This window comes from Salvelinus fontinalis, chromosome 38 (assembly GCF_029448725.1).
Source record: "Salvelinus fontinalis isolate EN_2023a chromosome 38, ASM2944872v1, whole genome shotgun sequence".
In the NCBI taxonomy this organism is placed as follows: Eukaryota; Metazoa; Chordata; class Actinopteri; order Salmoniformes; family Salmonidae; genus Salvelinus; species Salvelinus fontinalis.
In genome coordinates this window covers 14,008,123-14,027,714 of record NC_074702.1, presented here as the reverse complement: position 1 = coordinate 14,027,714, position 19,592 = coordinate 14,008,123, and the positions used below count along the sequence as shown (strand labels likewise).

At 42.0% G+C, this 19,592-nt stretch overlaps 2 protein-coding genes across 2 annotated transcripts; one reads left to right on the top strand and one right to left on the bottom strand.

Annotated features, from left to right (window-relative positions):
* The first annotated feature begins 1,091 nt into the window (after positions 1-1,091).
* Positions 1,092-15,474, top strand: LOC129837367 (aldehyde dehydrogenase, mitochondrial-like). The gene is made up of 13 exons (XM_055903474.1): positions 1,092-1,306; positions 1,996-2,100; positions 2,731-2,871; positions 8,256-8,335; positions 9,784-9,895; positions 11,295-11,423; positions 11,532-11,645; positions 11,776-11,878; positions 12,711-12,895; positions 13,536-13,700; positions 14,337-14,494; positions 14,644-14,758; positions 14,943-15,474. Exons 1-13 carry the CDS (start codon positions 1,190-1,192, stop codon positions 14,973-14,975), a joined length of 1,557 nt encoding a protein of 518 aa, XP_055759449.1. The 5' UTR covers positions 1,092-1,189; the 3' UTR covers positions 14,976-15,474.
* Positions 15,475-15,583: 109 nt separating this feature from the next.
* Positions 15,584-18,847, bottom strand: LOC129837146 (taste receptor type 1 member 1-like). Its single transcript, XM_055903062.1, has 7 exons — positions 18,675-18,847; positions 18,291-18,591; positions 17,369-18,115; positions 17,151-17,243; positions 16,776-16,896; positions 15,797-16,603; positions 15,584-15,603 (listed from the first exon to the last, which is right to left on the bottom strand). The coding sequence occupies exons 1-7, from the start codon at positions 18,845-18,847 to the stop codon at positions 15,584-15,586; spliced, it is 2,262 nt and encodes a 753-aa protein (XP_055759037.1).
* Between the last annotated feature and the right edge of the window lie 745 nt (positions 18,848-19,592).

Sequence of the window (19,592 nt, the reverse complement as noted above, 5' to 3'; positions counted from 1 at the left end):
AGGAATTATAGCCACTCTAGTGTGGTGGAGGACGGTAAAATTAAACAATTCAATATCACCGGCCTTTGCACTATGGCCGATGTAGGCGATAGGCTACTTTTCTGTGGAATGAGCAGTGGTGGAAAAGTACCATATTGTCATACTTTAGTAAAAGTAAAGATACGTGAATAGAAAATGACTCAAGTAAAAGTGAGTCACCCAGTAAAATTCTACTTGAGTAAAAGTATAAAAGTATTTTGTTTTAAATATACAGTACTTAAGTATACAAAAGTAAATGTAATTGCTAAAATATACTTAAGTTTTAAAAGTAAAAGAAAAAGTATAAATAATTTCAAATTCCTCATATTAAGCAAACCAGATGGCACAATATTCGTTTTTCTTTTTGTTTTATTTATTGATAGCCAAGGGCACACTCCTACACTCAGGCATCATTTACAAATGATGAATTTGTGTTTAGTGAGTCCACCAGATCAGAGGCAGGAGATGACGAGGGATGTTCTCTTGATAAGTGTGTAAAATGGACCATTTTCATGTCCTGCTAAGCATTCAAAATGTAACGAGTACTTTTGGGTGTCAGCTAAAATGTATGGAGTAAAAAGTACATTATTTTCTTTAGGAATGTATTAAAGTAAAAGTAAAATTGTCAAAAACATAAACAGTAAAGTACAGCCCCCCCAACGGCAACAAAAATATATAACTATACTTAAGTAGCACTTTAAAGTATTTTTACTTAGGTACTTTACACCACTGGAAATGAGGACGTGCATAACCTGTCTGCTTGTTTTTGGTCATGATTTCTTGTGTTGAAAATGTGCCTTCATTTACAATATTGCTTTGTAAATGTTTCCCTTACCTTGGTTGAATAGTTTATTCCCAATTATTTTGGGTGTTGGGGAGGCTGTTGCAAAGATGATCTGAAGTATTGTAACAAAATGTGTTTTTGAGGTCTGTTTGACATTTTTTATTTTATTTATCTAATGTTTTCCACCAATGTTTTCCTCTTTGAGAATTTGAGAGTTACCGATGCAGGCGCTATAGCCTACATTTCACTTTGTAAACATAATCTAAGGAAGGCTCTACTGCGCATGCTCTTGGGGGCGGGTGACAGATGACGATCGACTTCACTGTACAATACTTTGTGAAAGCCCGCTCTCCTGGTTGACATACACGTTTGTGTTGAAGAAGCACGATGCTCCGAATTGTGTTATCCCGAACTTTGCCTCGAATCTCTGGCATTTCGAATTGTCAGTATTCTGCGGCCGCCATCCCGGTACCAAGCGCACAGCCCGAAGTCCATTACAACAAGGTAAGCGATAAGCATTCTCAACATGTAAATTACATGTTGAGTAGCTATTATCATTGTTGCACACGACTGAAATGATCGGTTTAGTGTATTTCTGCCATGTGCAATTCATTGCTAGGCAACTAGGCTTACGTGAGAATTGCAATATCTTTTGGACTAGATGTATTTTTTTTTTTTTATTGTTGCTTGACTAGCTAGTCTACTTGTTGATAACTCTTGTTGACATTAAAACACTTGACCTGATTTAACCTTGTGAGAACGTACTTATCCGATACATTAGGTCAACTGAATTACATATACACTAGATAATTGTTGGGTATGATGGTGTTATGCAAAACTGTAATGTGACAGACAGCCAAAAACCTTCATGGGTTGCATTAATACAACGTTTGCTAGAGTTGAAAGACCAGCTTGTACATAGACAGCCACAACACATGTACATGCATGTGTTTCTGTTCAATTGTTTTGGGGGAATTTATGAAGATACTTCTATACCATTGTAATATTATGTCAGAGACAGTATCTTACAATACTGCACAAATAAAAACTGAAGGGAATTAATGGGATGTAACTGGACAATACAGTGTTTATACTGGCTCCCAATTTATTTTCGGTCTATTGGATCAAAGAGTTGTGATAACATCTGTAATCTAAACATAGAGCCTAATCAAATCTCCTCTGTCTCATTACAGCTGTTCATCAATAACGAGTGGCAGGATGCCGTCAGCAAGAGGTCCTTCCCCACCATCAACCCAGCCACAGGAGAGGTCATCTGTCAGGTGGCTGAGGCAGACAAGGTCAGTGGCTGGAACTGCCTTGAAACCTGGCCCTGTTCTGTCTAATTACAAGACTTACATCCTCGGTTCCTTGGAGTAATCACTGATCCAATATAATTGGATTGGTGAAGGCAGGGGTTCCACTAGCCTACATAGCTTGGACCTATGCAGTCGTAATGACTGTCTCAAGGAAGGGAGGAAGGAAGATGGCATTTTCAAAGCATTTGAACAGGCCCCTCATTGTTTCTGTATTCAACAACACTACATCCTTGGCGTGGTTAGACAACCAAGTTGCCTGAAGCAGAAACATGACAATTAGGTGTGGTCGGAGGACGAGAGGGTAAAATAACCATGGGGAAAAGTTAACCGTAACAACAGGTGTAGTTAGAGCACAATCTTGCAGGGGCCAGGTGTGTGACCATCTTTTTTGTGTTATTACACTGTCGTAATTGAATTACTTGATAAGTAAATTTTTTAAATGATGTCTGATGATCTAAGGGTGAAACGTTGTTGTAAATTAATATCACCTACGAGTATGAGCAGCAGTGTGCGGCGTTGTCATTTCTATTTTCCATTTTTTAAATGATATGATCTAATATTTATTTTAATCTCCCTCTGTTTTCCCCCTGGCCTCCTTCTCCCTCTTTCCAGGGAGATGTGGACAAGGCTGTGAAGGCTGCCAGGGAGGCCTTCAGGTTTGGATCACCATGGCGACGCATGGACGCGTCGGACCGCGGGCTGCTCCTGAGCCGACTGGCAGACGCAATCGAGAGGGACACAGCCTACCTAGCGGTCAGTGACGCCGTCCCATTACTGCTGGTCAATGGAAATGATTAACCTGAAGTGGTGTTATGAGTGGCTAATTAGATGCACAACATTCCTGGTCTGGCACTCATGCCAAAGAAAACAAAGTTGTTGGGGTTGTATTAGAGTTTACTTGTGTGGCACTAGCACAAATGTTATCTTCCAGTGGTGGAAACATTTTACCCAGAAATATTATCTTCAAAAAATGTATGTTCATATAGATTTATTTGGCTTGTAAACAGCAGCACCATATTTTGCAGAGTCACTGTGTTAGTCCTGTATTCCACAGGTTGCTGACCTAAGCAGCACCCGCACTGAAGCCACATGGTAGAGATAGAGACACAGGGTCACGGCTAGGTCACATGATCAACACTGAGAAACTGCAGTGGAAGTGGTGTAAAATAATTCCTTAGTGCTGCTCTTCCAAGACATATACAAAGCATATTTGTTGATGTTATGTTACAGGTTTTGCTTGTTTGGTGAAAGTAATAGGGGAAAGGACGCTGCCCCACTTTGCCTGGTAAATGAGGCCCTGCTAAAATCAGATCTTCCTTTTCTTGGAGAGAGAAACAAGCTGCTTAGTGTGTGTGTGTGTGTGTGTGTGTGTGTGTGTGTGTGTGTGTGTGTGTGTGTGTGTGTGTGTGTGTGTGTGTGTGTGTGTGTGTGTGTGTGTGTGTGTGTGTGTGTGTATTATAAGAGAGTAGGATTGTTAGTACAGTATTTAGGTTGGACTTGATTAACTACTGTCAGATTTGCTTATCAAGGGTGCAAGGTCCATCAGGTCTGGAAATAGCACTGATTCTGTCCACTGAACCGGCTCCACCTACATGTTAAATATGGATATGGTGTGTATGTGAGAGGGAGTCTGTCCAGAGCCAACACCAGTGACTCGTTAGTACTTGTAAGACTGGCTAATCTGTTCAAGTATGTACAGTCCAATGTGCTCAACATGAACTGTATGTGCCTGTAAATGTTGTATATAGATACATTTTGCAGTGTGTGTTATGTTGACCACATATACTCTTGTGTTCCCATTTGCCAAGCCAAATAAATGGTGCGTGGACGACGATAATCTTTGATTCACTCTTGACGATGAGCCAATTAATTCCCTGTGGTTTGTCTTGCTTTGTCTTGCTTGTGCAACGGTCTCTGTTTTTCAAAATATTGGATTCTAATGTGACCTAACTAAAGTGAGGGTTTAACTGGACTGAACTGATTTATACCCTGTAGCAGAAAATAGTCCCTGTAATTTGATATGACATTGTTATAGTATAACATCTGTTTAGCATGTTACAGAGCCTATCTCTAAATACATACTGTATGCTTCTGTGTACAACACTGATTTTCCATTAGCTTTTTCTAGGAAGGTATAGCAATCTGGCATTTTTCTTTAATTCAACATTTTTTATGGGGTAGATCAGCTTTAACATTGCAGATGGCTTCCAGCAATGTAATTGTCTGCATTGTTTCCAATCCCCCATATATTCAGAAAGTTTTCAGACCCATTGACTTTTTTCACATTTTGTTACGTTACAGACTTATTCTAAAATGGAGGATTTTAAAAACTGATCTCTTCATTCTACACACAGTACTCCATAATGAAAAAGCAAAAACAGGTTTTTAGAAATGTTTGCAAATATATTAACAATAAAAAAATGAAATATCAAATTTAAAAAATATTTAATTTGCAATCAATTTGCAAACATTTCTAAAAACATGTTTTGACTTTGTCATTAAGGGGTAGTTTGTGTAGAGGGGTGAAAAACCCCCATATTTAATCCATTTTGAATTCAGGCTGTAATACAATAACATGTGCAATAAGTCAAGGGGTATGAATACATTCTGAAGGTACTGTGCATTCAGAATGTATTCAGACCTCTTTAATTCTTCAACATTTTGTTAAGTTTTTGTAACATTTTGTTACGTTTTTGTAACATTTTGTTACGTCTAAAATTGATTTAAATGTTTTTTTCACTTGTCAATCTACACACAATACCTCATAATGACAAAGCAAAAACAGGTCATTTTTTTTTTTTGCAAATGTAGTTCAAATAAAAAGCTGAAATATCACATTCACATAAGTATTCAGACCCTTTACTCGGTACTTTGTTGAAGCACCTTCGGCAGCGATTACAGCCTCAAGTCTTTTTGTGTATGACGCTACAAGCTTGGCACACCTGTATTTGGGGAGTTTCTCCCATTCCTCCCTGCAATCATCTCAAGCTCTGTCAGGTTGGATAGGGTGCGTCACTGCACAGTTATTTTCAGGTTATTTGTTAGATTGGGTTCAAGTTCGGGCTCTGGCTGGGCCACTCAAGGAAATTCAGAGACTTGTGCCAAAGCCACTCCTGTGTTGTCTTGGCTGTGTGCTTAGGGTCGTTGTCCTGTTGGAAGGTGAACCTTCACCCCAGTCTGAGGTCCTGAGCGCTCTGGAGCAGGCTTTCATCAAGGATCTCTCTGTACTTTGCTCCGTTCATCTTTCCCTCGATCCTGATTAGTCTCCCAGTGAAAAACATCCCCACAGCATGATGCTGCCACCACCATGCTTCACCGTAGGGATGGTGTCAGGTTTCCTCCAGATGTGATGCTTGGGATTCAGGCCAAAAAGTTCAATCTTGGTTCCATCAGACCAGATAATCTTATTTGTAATGGTCTGAGAGTTCTTTAGGTGCCTTTTGGAAAACTCCAAGCGAGCTGTCATATGCCGACAGACAAGCTCCTTATTTTTCCCCACTTGCCTCTTCCATTTTTGCAGTAATGCTGCAATTAGTTGGTTGTAATTTTGTGTAGAGCAGACATTTCTATATATTTTTGTTAGCTGCATGTGTGACAACTCCACCAGTCCTATTTATGATATAATTTACAAAGATTATTCCTATTTTTTTTAATATAGTCAATATATATAAAAAAAGCGATATTTTGGAGATTATTTCATTTTCAAATAACCGAAAGAGAGGTTGTAATCTGAATAAAGGGGAAAAGGCCATTCTTGAACATGGGGTGAGACATTCTTACTAATCTGCTAGAGAACCAGTTTGTATTCAGTTTAACTCTTGTATGAATGTAGTCTTTAGTGAGAGGTCTAATGCTTTGATATTTAATAATTTCTACCCTTCGAATTCATATTCACTATATAAATAGGCCCTTTTAATTTTGTCTGGCTTGCCGTTCCAAATAAAATTGAATATTCTTTGCTCATGTAATTTAAAAAACAAGTAGCTAGGTGTAGGTAAGCCCATAAGCATGTACAGTTGAAGTCAGAAGTTTACATACACTTTGGTTGGAGTCATTAAAACTATTTCTTTCAACCATTCCACAAATTTCTTGTTAACAAACTATAGTTTTGGCAAGTTGGTTAGGACATCTACTTTGTGCATGACACCGGTAATTTTTCTAACAATTGTTTACAGACAGATTATTTCACTTATAATTCACTGTATCACAATTCCAGTGGGTCAGAAGTTTATATACACTAAGTTGACTGTGCCTTTAAACAGCTTGGAAAATTCCAGAAAATGATGTCATGGCTTTAGAAGCTTCCGATAGGCTAATTGACATCATTTGAGTCAATTGGAGGTGTATCTGTGGATGTATTTCAAGGACTACCTTCAAACTCAGTGCCTCTTTGCTTGACATCATGGGAAAATCTAAAGAAATCAGCCAAGACCTCTGAAAAAGAATGGTAGACCTCCACAAGTCTGGTTCATCCTTGGGAGCAATTTCCAAACGCCTGAAGGTACCACGTTCATCTGTACAAACAATAGTACGCAAGTATAATCACCATGGGACCATGCAGCCGTCATACAGCTCAGGAAAGAGACACGTTCTGTCTCCTAGAGATGAACGTACTTTGGAGCAAAAAGTACAAATCAATCCCAGAACAACAGCAAAGGACCTTGTGAAGATGCTGGAGGAAACAGATACAAAAGTATCTATATCCACAGTAAAACAAGGCCTATATCGACATAACCTGAAAGGCCCCTCAGCAAGGAAGAAGCTACTGCTCCAAAACCACCATAAAAAAAAAGCCAGACTACGGTTTGCAACTGCACATGGGGACAAAGATCGTACTTTTTGGAGAAATGTCCTCTGGTCTGATGGAACAAAAATAGAACTGTTTGGCCATAATGACCGTCGTTATGTTTGGAGGAAAAAGGGGGAGGCTTGCAAACCGAAGAACACCATCCCAACCGTGAAGTACGGGGGTGGCAGCATCATGTTGTGGGGGTGCTTTGCTGTGGGAGGGACTGGTGCACTTCACAAAATAGATGTCATCATGAGGCAGGATAATTATGTGTATATATTGAAGCATCTCAAGACATCAGTCAGGAAGTTAAAGCTTGGTCGGAAATGGGTCTTCCAAATGGACAATGATCCCAAGCATACTTCCAAAGTTGTGGCAAAATGGCTTAAGGACAACAAAGTCAAGGTATTGGAGTGGCCATCACAAAGCCCTGACCTCCATCCTATAGAAACTTTGTGGGCAGAACTGAAAAAGCGCGTGCGAGCAAGGAGGCTTACAAACCTGACTTAGTTACACCAGCTCTGTCAGGAGGAATGGGCCAAAGTTCACCCAACCTATTGTGGGAAGCTTGTGGAAGGCTACCCGAAATGTTTGACCCAAGGTAAACAATTTAAAGGCAATGCTACCAAATACTAATTGAGTGTATGTAAACTTCTGACCCACTGGAAATGTGATGAAAGAAATAAAAGCTGAAATAAATCATTCTCTCTACTATTATTCTGACATTTCACATTCTTAAAATAAAGTGGTGACCCAAATTGACCAAAGACGGACTTTTTACTCAGATTAAATGTCAGGAATTTGGAAATACTGACTTTAAATGTATTTTGCTAAGGTGTATGTAAACTTCCGACTTCAACTGTAGGTAAACTGGGATATGATTCAAGAGTTTATCAGCTTGATTTTTCCACAAATAGACAGGTATTTTCCTCTCCATGTTAGCAAGATCTTATCTATTTTTGCAAACTTTCTGTTAAAATGTATTCTAGTGAGATAATTATTTTCTTTCGGAATATGTCCACATCACCGTCAGACTATTTTATTGGTAAACTATACGGTAATGTAAAAGTTGTATTTTTTTTTAGTGATCCAATACGTAATATAGTACACTTATCATCATTTGGTTTTAATTCAGAGAGGTTAGCAAAAGTATCTAGATCCTCTGAGGCTGTGGAGGAATTCTAATTGTGGTTTTAAATGAAAACATGAATCATCAGCGTACAACGACACCTTTTGTCTGACAGTGTTACGTATTACAGAATATAGCCTTGCTACTATCTGTCCTCAATCAAACTTCATTAATTAGGCCATGGCGGAACTCTGACACTTTGACCTTATTTTGCCATAGGAACTGGAGACCCTGGACAATGGGAAGCCCTATGCCGTGTCCTACAGCGTGGACGTGCCCATGGTGGTCAAGTGCCTCAGGTCAGTCACAGTAATAAAAATTGCAGGGTGTATGTTTGAGAGCAGTGAAATGAACGCATGCATTAAATCCTTGGGTGGGGATCAGGCTTTCAGCTCGACTGCCGACAGCCTTTGGAATGCCCCCCGGGATCACCTGAAGGCACCACAGACTCTGGGCTCCTTTAAAACGGGCCTAAAAACCTTTCTCTTTAGGAAGGCTTTCTGTTGATAGCTGTGCTCCTTGGTGACCTTGTCCTTGTTGGGTCAGCTGTGTTCTTTGTGTCAGTTGCCTTTAAATTTTCTGCCCAATTTTCGTGGTATCCAATCGCTAGTAATTACTATCTTGTCTCATCGCTACAACTCCCGTACGGGCTCGGGAGAGACGACGGTCGAAAGCCATGCGTCCTCCGAAGCACAACCCAACCAAGCTGCACTGCTTCTTAACACAGCGCGCCTCCAACCCGGAAGCCAGCCGCACCAATGTGTCGTAGGAAACACCGTGCACCGGGCCCCCTTGGTTAGTGCGCACTGCGCCCGGCCCGCCACAGGAGTCGCTGGAGCGCGATGAGACAAGGATATCCCTACCGGCCAAACCCTCCCTAACCCGGACGACGCTAGGCCAATTGTGCGTCGCCCCACGGACCTCCCGGTCGCGGCCGGCTGCGACAGAGCCTGGGCGCGAACCCAGAGACTCTGGTGGCACAGCTAGGAGGCATGTCAGTTGCCTTCTAACGTTCTATTTGGTTTTTATTTTATGCACTTTGATATTATTCTGTATAATGAAAAGTGCTTTACAAATGTAATTTATTATTATTATTATTAGTTTCTGCAAACCAACATGTATGAGTTGTCATAAATCTTAAGTGCCAGATGTGGCATTATGCTATATGGTTGAATGTTTGTTACATTTCAAGTGTGTGTGTGAAGTTGTAGGGCGAGGCAGAGACAGAATGGTGGGAAAGAGAGGGGGGAAAAGAGGGTGAGACTGACTGACTGTGAATTAGTTCTTAGAAGAATGTGACTGCAGACTGCCAAACCTCCCTTATTTGATTGGCTGGCACCCATCACCATGACCTAGACTGCTTACTGTATACTCACTGTGGATCTAATCACTATCTCAATCTACTGCAAGTCTGCTTGTTTACCTTTTTAATAGATTGGAAATAGACTCATTTTACAGTTTCTTTCTTTGAAAAAATAAATAAAAATGAATTTCCCTCTACTCTTGATATCTGAAACCTATAGTTTCTGCAGTTCTATTTCATAATAAACATTTATACATGGTAGCCCTACTGAGTCTCGTGTCCTCCTGGTATTTACTGAATATGGAATGTAGTGAGTACTTAAAGCAGTTGAGAAATATTGACACTCCCCATATCCCTTTTGATGTATTTGAAAGGTGTAATATTTTGGAGGATTCTTGAGCCCAGGTGTTTACTGTCTGTCTGTGTGTGCATGTGTGTGCACAGGTACTATGCAGGCTGGGCAGATAAGTGGGAGGGGAAGACCATTCCCATTGATGGAGACTTCTTCTGCTACACCCGCCATGAGCCCATCGGTGTGTGTGGCCAGATCATCCCGGTGAGTGAGTGAAGGAGCTGTTCAGTGGTTAGGAATGGACCTCCTTGATGAATCTTAAACCGTTTAGGGGTTAGGAATGGAACTCCTTGATGAATCTTAAACAACATTCTCAATATACTTTCTCAAAAGTTCATATTCAGATTTGGTATTTTTAACCAGCTAACCTGTCACTAGTGTATTTTTTTTTTTTTTAATTAAAAAATAATTTCACCTTTATTTGACTAGTGGAACTTCCCTCTACTGATGCAGTTGAGAACAAGTTCTTATTTACAACTGCAACCTGGCCAAGATAAAGCAAAGCACTGCGACACAAACACAGAGTTACACATGGGATCAACAAACGTATTCAATAACACAATAGAAAAATCTATATACAGTTTGTGCAAATGTAGTAAGATTAGGAAGGTAAGGCAATAAATAGGCCATAGTGGCGAAATAATTACAATTTAGCATTAACACTGGAGTGATATATGTGCAGAAGATGAATGTGCAAGTAGAGATACTGGGGTGCAAAGGAGCAAAAAAATAAATAACAATATGGGGATGAGGTAGTTGGGTGGGCTTTTTACAGATGGGCTGTGTACTGGTGCAATTCTCGGTAAGCTGCTCTGACCGCTGATGCTTAAAGTTAGTGAGGGAGATATAAGACTCCAGCTTCAGTGATTTTTGCAATTCGTTCCAGTCACTGACAGCAGAGAACTGGAAGGAAAGGTGGCCAAAGGAGGAGTTGGCTTTGGGGATGACCAGTGAAATATACCTGCTGGAGCGCGTGCTACGGGTGGGTGCTGCTATGGTGACCAGTGAGCTGAGATAAGGCGGGGCTTTACTTAGCAAAGTCTTATAGATGACCTGGAGCCAGTGGGTTTGGCGACGAATATGAAGCAAGGGCCAGCCAACGAGAGCATACAGGTCGCAGTGGTGGGTAGTATATGGGGCTTTGGTAACAAAATGGATGGCACTGTGATCGACTACATCCAATTTGCTGAGTAGAGTGTTGGAGGCTATTTTGTAAATGACCAGCGTTGCCATTTTGTGGCCCCTTTCCTCTTGCCTGTGAGAGCAGGTGTGTTTGCTCTGTCTGTCATGGTGAAAGAGACTGGGAGTGGAGAGGAATTAAGAGCAGGCAGAGCTGTTTCAGTGAGCTGGCTTCAGTCCCACCAGTCTCATGGTGAAAGAGACTGGGAGGAGGGAGAGGGGTAATTTAAGGCGACACCCTGCCTCCAAAACCTGGTAGGGCTGCAAGGCTGTGTTGTGTAAATATAGTGGCAGCCTGGACTTTAATGTGTTGAGTGCATGCATGGATTTATGTCTGTGTACTTTGCACGTGTTTATGCACACGTTTGACATGGGCTGTCTTCACTCTACCGTTCACTCTCTTCCTCTCTCTATCTTCCCTCAGTGGAACTTCCCTCTGCTGATGCAGGCATGGAAGCTGGGGCCAGCTCTGGCTACAGGCAACACTGTAGTGATGAAGGTGGCTGAGCAGACCCCCCTCACTGCCCTGTATGTGGCCAGTCTCATCAAGGAGGTTGGTACACTAGTACACTAATGCACACATAACACACAAACACACCCTCCTTACCACACTTCTTAAGCCCCCCCCCCTTCTCTCTCTCTCTCTCTCTCTCTCTCTCAGGTTGGTTTCCCTCCAGGTGTGGTGAACATCCTGCCTGGTATGGGTCCATCTGCTGGTTCTGCCATCGCCTCCCACATGGATGTGGATAAGGTGGCTTTCACAGGATCTACTGAGGTAAGACAGACCGCCCATACTTTAGGCATCTCAAAGAACTGAGTCACTGCTTTCAAATGGCCAATGTGTATTAGTGTGTGTATGAGAATGAGCCTTGTGCTGTCTAAGCAGCTCCATGCTCTGTGTCCAGGTAGGTCACCTGATCCAGCAGGCATCTGGCTCCAGCAACCTGAAGAAGGTCACTCTGGAGCTGGGAGGAAAGAGCCCCAACATAATCATGTCTGATGCCAACAGTGAGTATGGCTCAAGGCAACTTTACTTTTGGGATGGACATCCAGTTAGAAATATGTAAAAAATGGGAACACTTAATTTGGACAGTCTGCTACAGATTATTTAGCAAAATCTTAAGCAAAGCGTGGTGTCCGTTTTTATTTATGAAATATCAATTGCAGCAGGCATCTGCTACTTTTACAACGGACATCTACCAGAGGAGGCTGATGGGATGAGCTATAGGAGGACGGGCTCATTGTAATGACTGGAATGGAATCAATGGAACGGTGTCAAAAATGTGTTCCATATGTTTGACGTGTTTGATACCGTTCTGTTTATTTCATTCCAGCATTACAATGAGCCCGTCCTCCTATAGTACCTCCTCTGAAATCTACTAAGGCGTGTGCATGTTTGCCTGTGTGTCTTTATTTGTTTGATTGCGATTGCTGTGTCTGACTTGGCCGATATGTTTCGACTTGAGGTTCAGCAGTAAATACACCTTCCTCTTCAAGTCAAAACCTTGCTTAGCTATAATGTTTGCACCGCAGTGACAAATGCAGGATATGGCCAGAAAGCGTACCTCAATCCAGGGATGGAAGATGTCACTGTACTCCTAATTATTCCATTATTCGACATGGAAAATCAAGAAGATTGAAATACTGCTAGTTTTTTAAACTGCCTTTTTCATCAGCATGCTAGGCTAGCTAATGCTAAAGCAGCCCATTGGATTCCACAACTCTTCCGGCAGCTACTCACCCCAAGGCCAGGTGTCAATTTCATGGAGTCCAATGCTGCAAAACTTCAAGTGGAAACATATCGGCTATGTATGACTGTGTTCTCTCTCTCTTTCTGCAGTGGCGGAGGCGGTGGAACAGTCCCACTTTGCCCTGTTCTTTAACCAGGGCCAGTGCTGCTGTGCCGGCTCCCGTACATATGTACAGGACACCATCTATGATGAGTTTATGGAGCGCAGTGTAGAGCGGGCCAAGAGCAGGGTGGTGGGAGACCCCTTCAACTTGAAGACTGAGCAGGGACCGCAGGTTAGAAATACTGCATGGTGCACAACCACACACCGAGACGAGTAGAGTAGGGAGTTGAAGACACACACCCAGACAAGTGGAGTAGGAGTTGAAGACACACACCCAGACGAGTGGAGTAGGAGTTGAAGACACACACCCAGACGAGTGGAGTAGGAGTTGAAGACACACACCCAGACGAGTAGAGTAGGAGTTGAAGACACACACCCAGACGAGTAGAGTAGGAGTTGAAGACACACACCCAGACGAGTAGAGTAGGAGTTGAAGACACACACCCAGACGAGTAGAGTAGAAGTTGAAGACACACACCCAGACAAGTAGAGTAGGAGTTGAAGACACACACCCAGACGAGTGGAGTAGGAGTTGAAGACACACACCCAGACGAGTAGAGTAGGAGTTGAAGACACACACCCAAACATAAGACACTGGATAAAAATAGAAGAGCTACACACTCTATTGTACTGAAATAACTGTGGTACCAGCATTTCCAAATGCAGAGCCTTTATCAGAAAACAACTACAAGAACGCACTTGCATGCATACATATACACAAGCACATGTAGTCTGGTTTGGTTTATAGCTCTCTTCCTAACACATTAATAAGACACCCACTTACGAGCACTGTAAAACGGTTCCCTATCTAGGTGGATGAGGAACAGTTCAAGAAGATTCTGGGCTACATCAGCAGTGGGAAGCGTGAGGGGGCCAAGCTGATGTGCGGGGGAGGGGTGGCTGCAGACCGTGGCTACTTCATCCAACCAACCATCTTTGGAGATGTCCAGGACGGCATGACCATCGCCCGTGAGGAGGTACAGCATGGCATTTATTATTAACAACTCACTCTTCATGAAACTGGCTGTCAAGATTCACCATTTTGGCTTTTGGGGCTGCCTTGACAGCATCCCCCTACTGGCTATACCATGAAAATGAAAGCCTGTATATTTTGGTTGTCTAAAGTATATTTGTGTGGCTATCTGAAGCTAGAATCCTTAGTTGCTACATTCATTTTTGAACTTGTAAATTAATCATATATACCCATTGATTCTTAAAGAATAGAATGTATAAATGCCTCATGAGCTTAGTTCATACCCTGTCATACCCCATCAGAACCTACAATATAAGCTTGTTTTACCCCAGTGTTTGTAAACAACAAATGTAAACAAACAATGTATAGCCTCAAAACATGGTTAAAACTATACATTGGATATCACGGATGGTCAGTCCTTGATGTCTATGTACCGTCTATGAATTTGAGTGGTTACATTTTTCCATCCCTTAGCGTTTTAGCGAAACTGTGGCGAGGAGAACACTTGTTTCAATGAAGTATTCTAGCTCAAAGGAAAGTAGCCAGACAAGATCATACATGTGTCTCTTCAGAGAACAGATCTCTTTCGGTCAGATTCTTTAAATGAATTTATCCTCTATAACACTTTGTCTGTGTTCAGATCTTTGGGCCGGTGATGCAGATCCTGAAGTTTAAGACTCTGGAGGAGGTGGTTGAGAGAGCCAACGACACAAAGTACGGCCTGGCAGCTGCTGTCTTCACCAAAGACATCGACAAGGCCCACTACATCTCTAGCGGACTTCGCGCCGGCACTGTCTGGTACGCTGATTTCTAGCTTACTTTATTTTACAATATGTCCATCAATTGTCCATTTCTTTCTGTAGTATTAAGGTCCAGAGGTTGGTTGAAGTTGACCCATTTATAATCCGCTTATTGTGTATGTGGTTTGTCCATTTCTTTCTCCTAAGGATTAATTGCTATGATGTGTTTGGAGCACAAGCCCCCTTCGGTGGCTACAAATATTCTGGTAACGGTCGTGAGCTGGGAGAGTATGGCCTGGACAACTACACTGAAGTGAAAACGGTAAAGACCCCATAACCACCACAATACTGTAGGATAAAATGTTCAGGCCCCAATACGTAAATGTATGAACGCTGTTGCCACGTTACATACGTAATAAACAGCAACATCTCACAAGCAGCTGTATGTATGTTCACAAAATGTGTTAATGTCAAAGCTTCAAAACATATTTTATTCTTTACCTCAGGTAACAATCAAGGTCCCTCAGAAAAACTCATAAAGACATCTGAACTCTGCCTCCAATCAAGGAAACTAACTGACCATAGTAAGGCTCTATGGGACTAAATCAGCCTTTATTTTGTTTATCACAGAGTCCTCAGTTATTCAGTTGGACTTCAGTGTTACTTAGCCTCTGTACTTATCTCTAACTTCATGCAAAGAATTTCCAAACAAGATGAGAAAACAATTACAGACATGGTACTGTTTACAACCAGCTTGTACAGCCTTGTTTACAACCAGCTTGTACAGCCTTGTTTACAACCAGCTTGTACAGCCTTGTTTACAACCAGCTTGTACAGCCTTGTCAAACTTCAACAGCTTATTTTAAGCACTTCATAGACCATGCCATAATATTTCATAAGACTTATTTCAGTCATTATGTTCATCCTGTTTTAATATGCTGAATCCCTGCTACAATGCAGAGTAGTTTTGTACTCCTGTAGAGTGAAAGTGTGAACTTTGAAAGGATTTTGGATAATAAATGCACTTGATACACGCTATTACTTGCTTTGAACTTACTGTCATCTGATTGGGCAAACTTTAATTGCAAAAGTGTTTTATTAATAGGCAAACAATTAAAATGCTTTTAAGGAGGAAAACGGTATGGGATTACAAAATATTGATATAGACTGAAAACAAACAAATCACAAAACACAGTAGTGGCAGTTCCAGTGCCACACAAGTCATATGTCTCAACATCTGTACATTATCTAGGTTGACGTGTGTAACTCTGGATTGCAGTTTGAAAATAGGCTGCTGTATTATGCTCAGGTGTAACGATAATGATATAGCATTTAGGGAAGAAGTAACCAAAGAGTATACCATACAGACTGCACAGCACAGAGAAAGGATTGACGGAGAGTGTGTGCTTTCCTTTGCTAGACAGGTGCACCGTCAGAGAGATGACCCAAGAGATGAAGAAGATAAGCAAGCTGAAAGTGATAGATTTACCCTCGTTGTAGTTTTTGGGCAGGTCAGTTCCCATGTAGGCAAAACTAAAGCATGCAATACCCAGCAAAGCGGCGAACAGTACTATCACATAAAAGATGGGGATGACTCCATATGTGCAATCCAAAATTACCTCGCTATACAATGTTATCTGATTGGGCCTGGGTCCTTCAATGGCTATCCACAAAATGCACAGAAACAGCATTATGACAGTGGTTGTGATAATAGTGATCCACTGACCACCATGCTTGACCCAGAAATCATAAGCTTTGGGCAGTTTGGCGGCCATTTTGAAGATACAGACAATCTGGAAGGAGCGAACAGCGAGACAGGACAGGCAGGCCACATAGAAGACTATAAACACAGAATTGCGTAAGGTGCAGATGGCCTCTGTGGGTTTGCCAATGTAGAGGAAGACGCTGGAGGAGGACATGGACAAGCAACACAACATGAAGAAGCAGAGCCTCCCACCGGCTGACTTTACTACAGGGGTGTCATTCTTATATAGGAACAGAACCAAGATGGCCATTGAGATGAGGATGATGGAGCTGGCCTGGAACATCAGAAAAATAGCCAACGGAGCATCAGAATGCAGATACTCTATAGAGCGCTTAGTGCATGAGGTACTGCCAATCCTGGCCCACTCATCCTTTTGGCATGCTATGCAGCTGTAGGGATCGGCTGTTGGGAGAGGAAGGGAAGAGAAAGTCTGGGTGACAGATTCTAATATGTGTACAGATAACAATTTTTGTCATGTGATTCATAGGTAATAAATGGTGCCAGGTGTTCTTTCTGACCGATTGACCTGTCAAGGAAAAACTCCAGGCAAAAACAAAGTCATGTTGCTCAGTACCTGTGTGGTTGATGTACTTTCCATCAGAGCAGATCTCACAGTCAAAACAGCAGGTGTGGAAGCCAGTTTGAACTCTTCTGGAGCCAGATTTACACTCACTAGAACACTGCAGAACTGGAGCCTGCAAGATGTAGGAACAGCTTAAAATATCACTGTGGAAAAGACCAGCATCAGTGATCACTAATTTGAATACCACGCAGTGTTTTGATGGTGTGTAATGTATACTTGCATGCTTTTGAAGAATGTAGTACTAACCTTTGTGCCCTCAAACCAATGTATGAGAGTTTCATTAATATGGAAGCTTGGTGTGGGGTTGGTAAGGTATGAGCCAATGTCCACATTAGAACATGTTTCATTTTTGCAGTCCCAGTGTACAATGTCGTAATGAGCCGGTGGGTCCCCGTTCTCATCAAACTCTATACTTTGATTGTCCAATTTGAATTTGACCTGTTTTAGTGCCTCCGTGACCTGGGAATGCAAGACAAAATGGTCAAATAAAAGATGGCGTCAATTATTAACCATATTATTAACCATATTTTTGGTGATGTGGTTGACCATAAGGCTTCATGTTGAAGGAGATGCAGCTCAGTTACCATGTAAGGATAAGCAATGATTTCTGAGTTGGCACAGTTTCGTGTCCCACACCGCAAAGCATTGTGGAGTGCATGAGCCACAGCATACACTGCAGAGTAGATGACAAAGCTGTATGTCGGGTCCTCTCCAATAATTGTCTGGGCACTGGTGGAGTTGCAGTCAGAGCAAATCTGACCACATCTTTCCTTCAAGTCCATGTCAGTACATACATTCTCATGTCTGGATTTTACTGTGTTGTTAATGAACTCATCAAATCCTCTCAGGTCCTTGTGCCTCTGTACAGTGACACCTAAGACCGTCCCTATCCTCTCAATCTGACTCTTCTTGATCAACTCTTGGTTCATGGACCATGTCTCACTAGCGATCCATATCTTCTCCTTCACTCTGAGATCTATGGCCTTTTGGATGAAAGGAATGACAAACTCCACATTGGCAAAGACTACAATAACCTGGACATTGAACATGGCTATGTTGTTGAATAGACGCCCTATTAAGGATTGGTTTTGGGGAATGGTGTCTTGGTATGCCAAACAGATGTTAGCTGGTCTAATCTCATCCTGAAAAACTGCCAAGGCGTCTCTGCTGTAGTCATTGTCACCACCGATGAAAGCCACCCAGTTCCAGTTAAACTGTTGGAGTATACGGACTATAGAATCCACCTGATATTTGTCACTGGGAATGGTTCGGAAAAAGGAGGGAAATCTGTTTTTGGAGCTCAGTTTGACACTTGATGCCCCATGAGTCACCTGTTGAAGTAAAACACAAAACGATAATGCTTTTTGAGAACAAGGATTGTTACAGTACAGGTACATTTATATTGCAGTGTTCTACAGACCCATTCCTGAAGAGTACAAACACAAGGCAGCTACTGTATAAATAGCACCATCATGAGGTTATATTGTGCCATAAAACACTACTTACCATTGGAATCATCTCAGACATGTACAGAGGGGCGACACTGATGGTTTGGCTGCTTCCAAACGGGCCAGTGACTGAGATGACTTTAGGTCTGTAGTTTGTACCGTTCCACACGGGGATGGCTCCTCTTCCCTTTTGGGTCAGAAATTCCAGAGCAGCCCCATAACTGAGCAAGTCAGAGCAGTAGTCGAAAATCTCATAGCCCAGGCTGATGCCAGGCAACAGCAATGTGGAGTTGTTGATCTCTTCAATAGCAAACCTCATGACTTGAATCTGCTGGTAGCTCGCTGAGGAAAATTTAAACCTGGAATGTAGAAGGTTGCATAGTTTTACTGTCAATGTGTGCAACATTTTTCCCCCCAGGGGTGAAAGCAGACTTTGACTTACCTGTGACATTGAAGCACCTCAGGTTTTCTGTTTTCAGTGTCAGTCGCTGTACCAGTCACTCCATAATTCTCATGCAGCTGGAATAGTCCTCCCAGAATGTAGTCTCCATCCAGGCTGAGTTGTGGTAAAGAGGAGCATGTGTCACTTTGTTTCATCAGGTGAAATGACGCCATCACCACAAGAAACAACATTGTAGGTTTCTAAGTAAGAGTGAGTTGTTAGAGCAGAGGCTGAAATGCTCTCCATCTACTGAGGTGACTGATACCAATCATCTTTCACTCTGTTTTACATGTTGCGTTACTTCCTTGTTTGTGTTCCATGCCCCAGATACCTGGATAACCACATCCACCTTTCCATGGTCAGGCTATTATGGAAACATGTCTTGAGGTTTATGAAAATATCTGTCAGGTCTTTCACATATCCCTTTATACAAAATAATTTGACATTTCCACCAGAGGAGGCTGGTGGGAGGAGTTATAGGAGGACGGGCGCATTAATGGATGGAATGTGGTGTGTGGGTAAAATCGCTGGGGAAGCCAAGCCAGAATAAATAGCCATATTACAACCTATGTGTTGTGATAATTCATAGTTCATATGCCTTGAATCCGTGATACATAGGCCTAAGGCTGAGACAATAAGAAGACACAGTGGCAGAATAAATTCAACCACGCCTTTGTTTCTTCACAAAACCAGAAAGCAACCTGTCTGGTGAAGTCCACAAAGCATATTGCATGTACCAATCAGTTACATGACCTACAGCATGGTCAAGCAATTCAATGTTTCCCACATTTTAGGACCACTAAAGAACTATTGATTTAGAACCACTGAGAGTTACTGCAGGTCCCAAAGAAAACAGGAGCTGCCTCCACTATTCCAGCACCATTTCACCTTTAACATCATCAAATCACCTCTGCTTAG